Source organism: Fulmarus glacialis, unplaced genomic scaffold (genome assembly GCF_000690835.1).
Source record: "Fulmarus glacialis isolate BGI_N327 unplaced genomic scaffold, ASM69083v1 scaffold35241, whole genome shotgun sequence".
NCBI lineage: Eukaryota > Metazoa > Chordata > Aves > Procellariiformes > Procellariidae > Fulmarus > Fulmarus glacialis.
Window position 1 is genome coordinate 1 of NW_009192745.1, and position 10876 is coordinate 10876.

A 10876-nucleotide genomic window follows, 5' to 3' on the forward strand; every position below is an offset into this window, starting at 1 on the left:
ACTTACTGAGGGTGCACTCGATCCCCTCGGCCAGATCGTCGATGAAGATACTAAACAGAACTGGCCCCAACATTGAGCCAGTACAATGAGAAAGGCTCTCTTAACTGTGACGTACAGAGGCATGCTTCTTTTACCTGCACGTTTCACCTTATGTTGATTGCACATACGCTGACTGTAAATCTCTTCCTCTTTCAGTGCAGATCTTATGCAACTGCACCAGTTTTCCAAGGATGATCTCAGATTATATCCCTATTCTTCGAATCATTTTCTGTCACAGGAGAAAGTCCTTCTTCTTCAATACTTCTATATACAAAGAGAGACTAGATATTTTCAAATATTGAATTAGCACTTTAGAAAAGCGAATCCATATTAAGTCTTATTCATGCTCAAAGATTTTGAGTTAAAAAAAAAAAAAAAATTCAATCATTAGCACAATTTTTAAAAGCTCTACATGCCTTCTCCTCATATTGCTAGAATTCAAATCCTAAGTAGTGTAAAGCTAATTGTGTGCCACATTCTTAATGAGTTTTATTATGCAAAATATTCCAAGATCACTGTTAAACAGACATTTTTATCTTAGTTCGTAATATTTCAGAGCCTGCATTAAATGTAGATCAAAGACGATCAAATTACACAAACAACTATCTGCTAATAAGAGCTGTTTGACTCAAGATACTACCCATCCTATTGATGCACCACAGGTATCTGAAGTCCAACAGAAAATTTTCATAGAAATCTGCTGCTGGAAATGCAAAGTTTTGACTTCATCACAAAAATATTAAGAGGCAGAAAAGCTGCTACTGAAATAATTTTTAAAAATGGCACTTTTCATTTGGGTGATAAGATAAAACATGTTTTCTGGCTGAATGGGTAAATATTTCAATTTACTAAGTCTGAAGTATTAGATCTTTTAATTAAGGTGCTGCATTAAATACACAAGGATGGGATAAAATACTAATATAATAAAGGAATAAAAAGAGAAACTGATCTGCTTGAACTGAACAGTTGTATTCTGTACAACAATACTGCATATGGACTACTGAAATAGAATAAGTAAAGTAAGTAGTCAGCATGACTCACCTTGGTATTTAAATTTTTTTCCTCATTATTCTGTCTTCAGCACTTGCACTTCCCCATCCCCTTTCAGGGTATTCTGACTGACGTCCTTCCAATAAACTGCTACAAAGTTTAAGCCTACAAATAAAAAGCCCCCAAAGACTAAGTGGCTTTATTATGGTAACCTTTTTATACTAAATACAGCTACAACCTGCTATTTACTCTAATACAGACATGTATCAAACATGAGAACATAAGGACAAAATTTTACCACGCAACGTATAGATACTGGCCAACACATCCCTAAGAAGAATAGTAAAAAAAAAAAAAAAAAAAAAATCCATGTTTATAATAAAAGCTTGGATTGAAATACAGCAATAAGGCCACTATGCTTCCAACTTAATACACAAAAAAGTCCCTGACTGACGAGCTGCATTTTATACCTCTCCAGCCTGCAGTCTGTATCTCTGCAAGTTTTGCTGTCAGGCAGAAAGAAGCTGTTTTTTTTCTGTTTCTGATTGTTCCATCCTGAAGAACAACTGGCTGGAATTGGGTCACTGCGTAAAAACAAATAACTATCATTGTTGTCAGCTACGAAACAACTGAATCTCTCAGGAGACAGAGAAGAAGCTTGCAGCCTTCTAGGCTTAGCAAGTGAGAGGCTAGTAACAACCACAGGGACCAATTCTGTAAAATGCTTTTCATATGACAAAGAGGGTGAAAGGGGCTCAGAATCTTCCAGCATTACTTAATGGCAGAAGCAGCAGAAAGCAATAGATGGAGAGTCAGACTGGGAAAAGCCACGTAAACTCAAAGAACAAAAAGAACAACCAAACGTACCACACGTTGGAGGAAGTGTAAGGAGGGGAAAAAAAAAGTTGTATTAAACAGTGAAGGAAAAGGAAGATAAAAAAAACCAAGAACACCTTCACAGCACAAGCAATAAACAGAAAGAATATAATAATCATTATGGTATTTACCTTGCTATTTCTATACCATGCTGTACTGTCATTACTTCATCATTTTCACCAAAGGCTTCCCACTCTGAGCACTTTGAAAAAGCCTCCTGATGTCCTGATTCAGTAAGACTAGAAAGAAAGTGAAAAGGTCTGAAACCATGGACCTTTGTATCACAGTTCCTCTTAATTTTTCTAAAGATAAGGGGGCTAAGTAGAGAGGAAAAAAACACACTTGTATAAACATTTTTACTAAGGTTAGTGTGAAAAGTCTACTAAAGCACAAAAAACTTAAATCATTGTTCCAGTTTTCTTGTGGTTCTGACAAAACTTTGTATAGAGTTAAAACATGCTCTCCTCCACATGGCCTATCACTTCTCACTTATAGGAAGACTTCTTATGCAGCAGCTAAGGAGGGGGAAAAAAGGAAATGTGATTAAGACCAATCACTAGAAGAGTAGTTTAATTCCTGAACAACTTAGAGTAAAGAAGGTGTTAGCCTGAAAAACTCTACCCTTGTTATTCATTTCTGAACATTAACTTCACCCTGTCCCAGTCCCAGGCTGGGTGACCAATTCCTTGTTGTTCCAACAAGCATTTTCTTGCATACTATCTTTCATAAGGCAGGGAAAAGCTTTATCAAAATATACAAAGCTTCTTTCACATCCCTTCATGAACACATACTCTCTGTAATACCTGCAGCAAATGTAACATGGCAATAATTAAACAGGCAGTGAGTTTCAGTATTCACTGACAGACTTATGACTGCAGACTGGGCTCCATTCCTTTACTATAACATTCATCAATTTGTACACACTGTATACCAAAAAGCAGAATGCAGTGCATGTAAGAGGTATGGGAAATAACTATGACAGACACATAACAATTTCAGAATTACAATCTCTGAAGCAGAAACCAGGTTCCACAAGAAATCAAGAAAAACACATTAGTTTTGCTGTCACGGATGAGTGATTTAGATCGCTTAAAGAATCACCATCAAAGGTATTAGCAAAAGTGGTTTTAATAGAAATTTATAAAAGTGCGACTTAACAAAGTTCGATGGCAAGGTTCACTCTATCACTTACTACATGGATGAAACATACAAAGGAAAAATCGAGTTAGAATTGAGCTAGAATGATTTATACAGAGACCGAAGATGCAAAAGGATAACGGAGACCCTCCCATTGAGTCATGAGGTTCAGAGAAGACCCCCTTGCTTTCTAAACTCCTGATGGAGCTAGCTCCAATCTTAATCTCAGATTTGGTCAACAGTTTATGTCTAATGGAAGAAATACAAAGAGTAAGGAAATCCTCCCGTTGAGTCATGAGGTTCAGAGTAGACCCCCCTGCTTTCTAAACTCCTAATGGAGTCTAGGTGCGGCTGGATCCACTCCTAGACCCAGACTTGGTCAATGGTTTACGTCTAAGGGATTATACGTGTCTAGTAGCAGTCTAAGATTTACTCACAGGTTTATGGTGGATCACAAGATTTTAGCAGCACTTAATCATTGACTGATTTAACATTTATGAAGTGAGTCAGTAGAATTTACTACAATCACAACAGTGACTTAATTACAGATTTGAGATGGCAATATTTATACTATACTTGCTATCAGGTACCTAAATAAATTAACAAACGCACGCATACAGTCACAAAGATATATAAATGTACAAAGGTGTATCTGTTAAAATTTTGAGTTCAGTGAAATATTCACTTTACATGTCTCGGCATTTCTCAATGGGAGAGGGTTGAGCCTCAAGGAGTGAAGGGTTTTGGCCCAGGTCCCATCGTCAGCTTTCAGCGACGGTTCTCTGAACTTCACAAACTTGAGAGTTTGCAAGCTCTGAGAAGCGCCCCACTCAGAGGGAGATGCTGGTCGCAGCCCGCTGCGGTCCAGGAGTGCTCACAAGGCCTCACTTAGGACTGCTGTTTATAGAGTCGCAAGATGATTGGCTTTAGTCATCAGCACATTTCCATCCTGGCCACAATCCAGGTCGGTAATTACTGAAACTCTCAAAATTCCAGTAAAAATGGTACTGTTCCACTCAAGCTACGATCCAGGTAAGGAATGCTCGAAGACTGTCAGGGGATGACAAATTATTCCTGCTCTCGTTCCCCACCTTGGCCAGGCAACAGGAGTTCCTGGCACGGTCAGTGCCGCTCCCCACCTTAGCCACGCAAGAGCTCCTGGTACAGTCAAGTTACGCTTAACAGCCCAACTCATTACACAAAGGCCAAGGCCTAACGGGAATTCCTGAGACCGTAGAGCGGCCCAGGGGAGCACGGGGAAATGCACCACCACAGTTGCCTAAATCTACACACAAAAAATAACCTGTTGTGTCTTCTGACACTGAAGTTTCTTCACCTTTGCAGTGGACCACTGTAAATATTTGCTATCATGCAGCACAATTATTCTGGCATGATTTCCTTTCCTCATTAAATTGCACACACATTTAGATATAATTAAAGCTATTAACAAATGGAGGGATAAATACTAGTCACATTCCAAAGGTCAGTTCATAACATCAATGAATCTCCATATGGAGAATCACTTCATACCTTTCCAGTGTGTGGTACATATGCACATAATGGTTTTTGCTCTTTGAAACCACAGAGGAGTCAGAATTGTTTCTTTTTCTGCGTTTCCATACTGGAGAAGAATCAGGAGAACAGGAACTACAAAAATAAGACGTAGATTTTACACACGTAACATTTTTCATCTCTGTTTAAATGCTTATCAGAGTTCTGCAAAATAATGGCACATGCTACACGGGAAGACTTTTTTGAGGTATGATTCTTCAGTCACAACAGAGGAACACAGAGAAAATGGCTCAAATAACTCCAGTTATTTTGGAAAGCAAACCCAGGCACAATCGCACAAGAAACTTGGAATCAGAACCATTTTCAGCTCCACACGCATGCCCCCAGATCAAGATATCTCAGTAAACAGCGAAGTGCATGAGGGGCTTCGCTGTTAGTCTCCTTGCTGTTCTGCAGACAGGCGTAACACTGTTAATTAAGGATGGTCACTCTTGCTTCTGAAAAAGGTATCCTACTTTCAGCCCTTGCCAACAGTGGTTAAAGAAACCTCAGTACTCCACTGTATAAACAGAGAAGCTGAAAAAACACTGCCTTTTTCTGCTGTTAATCATGCAATTCTGTAATGCTGGTAATTTTTCCACATTCAATGCTCTGTACCAGTGATGGATTATATTCAATAGCAAAAGTGCCAAACTCAGAATCTGAGCTTTAACTACCCTCCCTCATTAAATATTTCCTAAAAAGACTGACAGCATCAACATCTACTGAATTATTTCAGTAAGTTAACCACAAAAGTTTTATCTCATACCTCTCCGGTGTGTAGTCAGTCTGTCTGCATTCATCTTCACACTCATTTCTCTTCTGCTTTGCATCAAGTACAAGGGAGCCAGAAACATCCTGATCTTTGCAGAACCATTCCTGAGAACTGCCTGAGGGTTCTGTATTACTAAAAACAGAAAAAAAAAAAACAAAACAAAAGGATTTAAAATACTACCCATCTAGCTTACCACTCCAAGCAGAAGACAGTTAAACTGCAGTAATAATTAACAGTTCATCTCATATGACATGCAAATGGTGCAAACAACTGCAACTTCCACCGTAGGTCAATTACAACACAGCTAAAACTATTTACACTCTGCCGTTACAGAGCTAACAGATTTCTACTCTTTTTCTCCCAATTTACTAGTCCAAACCTGGTAAAGTATTAGGTGGTGTCAGTTAACGGAGCTAGCCTTGTTACAGAAATTGAAAGTTTTGAAAAGATATTAAAAAACCAAAATCCATCATGAACACAGTTGCCACTCTCCTGCAGAGAGCACAGAAATCTCTCTCTAATCTTCTTACACTTCTCAAACCCTCTAACACGTTGTTATTGCAGAAGAAAGGTGTTCCACTGACATCAGAAAAAGGAAACATGGAAAGGTTATCAAGGTCAAGGAACAGTAATCACTGAATTTCTGCTTATGTCTATGCCTTTCTAGAAAAATAATTTTACCTTGTGCTGACCACTGTAAACACACAGGGGAAGGGAGTGTACTACTGTAGACAGACCAATAGCCTTCCTCCCCACAGTGCCTTTTTGGAGATGTACTTAGACTAAATAACAGGAATATCTTGAAAACTAACAGAATTCAAAAGGAAAACAAGGCGTTCAAGGAGACTCCCATTTCTGAACCTGATCTCTTGCTCCGAGTTAGGAATGCTCTAAAGGAAATACAGAGTCCTCTTGTGAAGCAAGAGAAAGGTGCTGACTTAGTTCACTCATACACACACTGGCTGCAGATCCCAGGTTTCTTCAGCAAGTGCTATCTTCCACAGCCTGATCTGCTGGTCCCAGGATCTACGGCTGTACTTCTTAAATTTGTTGGGAGTTCTAGGATGAACTCCTGGTATTCGCTGATTCCTGTAAATACACAGTAACATTTATATTTTAGGACATGATCTTCATTCTTAAAAAACAATCCTCAGTCCATCAGATCACGCAACCATCATTAGCCTAATAAATAAAATTTGCATATTTTTAAACACTTAACTGAAATGGGTATATTCTAAAACATTGTCAAAAACAGACAACACAAGCAACAACTAACAATAACATGCTGAGTCAGACCAGAAGTTCATCCAGTCCATCCACATATTCGTACAGACTAGCTTCTGAATCTCAATAGCTCTGCAGTAAGCAGAGGGGGCTGGCTAAGAAATCTTGATTTAAGTGCCACAATTCACAGACTCTGAAGCCCAAAGTGGAATGACAGAGAAAACAAGAAATCCAGGTTTTGATTTGTTAGTTACCGATGAATCACTGAAGACTGGTTTCCCTTACCAATACTTAAATGCAAGGCTTTATTCAGTCCTTGTTCAAAGCTTTCATTTCCTGGTATCAATTAACTTCACACTGGCCTAGCAAGACAGTCACCAGAAGTGTCACAGTGAGCTGATTAATACAGAATTTACATAAAGTATATTTGCTACCAGCAACAGCAATACACAAAGGGAACATTTAGCTTTAAATTTTCCCTAACTAAATTTGCTCATATGCAGAAAACACCTGGTTTCTCTTTAACAAAAATCAATTGATTCAAGTTTTCTTCACTTACTGTTCCTATAATTTCAAGAGAACTAAAGCTGTGTGCTGATCTACACACACGTCAGGAACAAGTAAGAGTTTATTTCGAAATGCGCAACATAGTGCAACTTACTTTGGAACTTCCTTAATGTATCTGTCATATGCAAGGGTATTCTTTCCAAAATTGATCTGCTTTTGTCTTCTCCTCAGAACCACTTCATCTGTTTCCCTTTCAGCTGCATTAGCAGAATCACCTGAAACAGAACTTAAAAATAAAAATTAGAATTAAGTTGAAAAGAACCTTAATAGCTTTACAACAAGTTATATAAACACACACTCTAGAACTGCATGTATTCTTACTCTGATAAAGAGTAAGCACAACTCTTACTTCACCAGTTTACAGAAGTGAAAGTTGTGCTAACCAAATGAATCATTACGACAAAAAGAGTAAGTTTTGCAAGTCATGCAATTGCTCAGGTTTGTAACAAGTAAACATATACCTGAGGGTACTGGTGCTAGAGCTGCCTTACTAGAAGCTTATAGCTAGTCTTACAACAAGAAAATCAAATGATACACAATTATTGCATATATGTGTAACAACCTCCTAATTTAAATATGAAAAATCTTAAACTCAATAAAACAAAGATAGATAATATAAAGGAGGCTAGCTTGAATGATCTAATAGACATTTCGCTCTCCAAGTCTCGATGGCTGGTTTTTGTTTTTCCTTTCACTATTCCAGTATTTTCTCTTATGGAAAGTTGTAATGAATATGCAATTTAAGCTGAAAAAGGAAGAGAATCTGAAATGATCATACAAGTAGTTTTTGAGATAAGACTTCTCAGTGCTATTCTCTTTTTAAGGCTTCCTTCAGGCTTGATATGAAACAGCCTGGCTGTGTTTCATATCTTCATTAATGCATGTAAAGTAGTCGGAGATCATCAGATGGCTATTGCTAAAACCAACGCAACAACAGTTAATAATTATTCAATACCTACTTCATCTTTTTTTTATTTGATGTCCTCATTGTTTTGCCTTCTTCAATTCTACCTTCCCAGTCAGGGCAACTAGAAAGAGGCCTAGAATCTTCTGGTGTTGAAGAGCTGGAAAACCATGAGAACTCAATATGAACATTTGTTGCTCATAACGTATTTAACAAACAGAAACTTCAATAGTAGACAAAAACAGCTCCACAACTGTAACACCATGGGCGTGCCCCTACTCTATTTCAGTTCAAGTCAAACACATTGAAACATTTCAGCTCAAGTCACCTTCAGCAGTGATGTAAGATTACCAGTTTTACTTTGCAGGGAAGGAAAGTGGTCATGAAGTGAATTTCATGTCAGAACATAGACCTGAACACCTATTAAAATACTCCCAGCTCAGCCAATGCAAATGCTTCTCTCTACTACTTGAGGACCTTCTCAATACTGCCATTCCATCAAAGAGCACAATTCATGAATTTACTTGAGGTCAAAATCTTCAGTCTAGTCACTGCTCTCTGTCATCAGCTAAGGACTCTGTAAAGGACAGAGGAGATGCCCAAGAAACAGAAAAATGCCCATCACATCAGCAGAATTAACATTTTGTCAGACACCATCATATCCCAACATAACACTTCAAGAATGTACACTCTGCTGTGTAAAGCCAAAAAGGGAGTCAGGAAGCTCTTACTTAAATAATCAGTTGGATCACTGACGTCCTCCGAGTGAAGAAAAACTTACTAGGTTCCTCATTAACTTAAAAAATATAGTAAATGAAAACTGTGTAATGCTGTAATATTCTGAAGCACTGAAAACTTCTCCTTTCAGTCTGTCCGCTTCTTTCAATGTTAATGCCTCAACATTTAACATAAGTAATATAGAAGTAGATTTAGCTTACTTTCCTTAAACGGTTTCACATCGACAGATGAGATTACCATCCATGCTGCCAATGTCATTTTAACGTGACATAAAGATTCCACACTAAGAAGAAACACATCTACCCAGCAAAAGAGAAAAACAAAATGCTGCTAGCACATCTAGTTTGACTCACAATCGTAACATACTGTTAGTACTTTTTATGATGGCATCAAAGACATAGAAAGCACTCCTGAATACAAGGTCTTTCCTAAGCTCTTCATTTATTCATTTATCAACTGAAGTAATATTAAACACGCCATCAGAAATGACAATTGCCTTCATATAATTAATACTCAGAGATGTATAAATTACATAAAAAAAGTTTTCATGTGCCCTCAGTAAAATATTTCATCTCTAACTTACATTCTACTTAGTCTTCTGCACATATCCAAGCACTCACCACTTTTCATACTTTGTGCTAGACATTAAGATACCAATCTCAACCACTTCCTCCACCTGAGGTCTTTAGTCTAGAATATCCAAAAGAAAAGCAAAATACTCCTATAGTCCTAGAACTACCTACCTATAAAACTTGATCTCATCTCAAATTGTCCTTGGTACTAGACTACCGAAAAAAAATGTACTACAGTTGTTAGTAAAGCTGAATATACCGAGTGCACTGTCAAGTGAAGAGACAAACACCATGGTTTGTCCACACTTACACATAAAGATGTGTAAGCAAAGCATAAAAAGTAACAGCATATTGCTTCAATGGGAGTTTTATACTAATATTGAAGATTTCAGCAATAAAAGGCTTAAACTACTGCCTCAGTATATACCATTTCCTCTCTTTCATATGAAATACTTGCTAATATTATGGCATGTATTTCAATTAGCCAAACTGAATGGTCTACTCTTGCATAATGCAGAGATCATTTGCTAACTCTGTGCTACTGTATTATTAGAAAACATTTAATTTAATCACATCCAAGGTTTTGTTGGATTCCTAAAGAAAAGAGTGCAGCAAAGCGAAGGTTTAAACAAACTTCACATTTATTCCTTACCTCTCCAGCCACTGGTCTAAATGTCTACACTGATATTCATCAAAGACCAAAGAATCTGAATCATTCCAGCTTCTACATTCCTGTTCTTGATGCCAGCAGTGTGGATGTTGCCCAGAACTAGAAAATAAGAATCCTCATCAGAAATCAAGTCACTGGTAGTCACTGATCATTGCCTATACAAAACAAATATGGACAATCTGAGTATCATCATAGTTACAAAATGCTGATTTGGCATAGATATGTGATTTGCGTCAACTTACTCATTCAGGCAACACTAATTTAACAAAGGTGTTAGACAATGCAATTGCTGGGAAAAGGTCTTTGACTAATGCAATTAAGACATTAGAATTTTAAAATAAACTCTTAATATTTAGATAATCAGAAGTATATCCCTTCTCTATTTGCAAACAAAAAGGGGAAAAAAACCAACTGATGAGTACTGTCATCAGTGTTTATGGAACTGCTGACATGTGCCAACATTCATAGACTGTCCTCTGTCAGCAATGCATTATTTGACATTTATACACCATTCCATCCAGCACTAAACTCGTGGCAGAGGCAAATACAGAAACATCACTTCAACAGAGGAGAACAGCATGTCTAAGGAGAAGTAGGTCAAACGTTTATGTGGAAACAATTTTACAGAGGGAATTCTTTACCAGACACTGCTGCGGAGTCCTCACAAGTAAGCATGGGACAAGGAGCTAGAGCGGGGTGCTTGCAACATGCTGGAAGGACAGCCAGAGATTGCTTAAGGATTAAGAGTTATCTACATTTTCCTCCTCAGTTCTGGCAGCTGTGACATCTTAAATGATAGGTTACTAAACAAAACACTGTCACAGTATCTACTA

General features: G+C 37.7%; 1 protein-coding gene across 1 annotated transcript; it reads right to left on the reverse strand.

Moving 5' to 3' along the window:
- Window positions 1-2036: 2036 nt before the first annotated feature.
- LOC104072228 (histone RNA hairpin-binding protein-like) lies at window positions 2037-10142 on the reverse strand (the record flags this gene model as incomplete). The annotated part of the gene is made up of 6 exons (XM_009587204.1): window positions 2037-2144; window positions 4573-4689; window positions 6326-6457; window positions 7254-7385; window positions 8119-8223; window positions 10026-10142. Coding segments are annotated over 6 exons (711 nt in total), but the record flags the coding sequence as incomplete, so codon positions are not given.
- Between the last annotated feature and the right edge of the window lie 734 nt (window positions 10143-10876).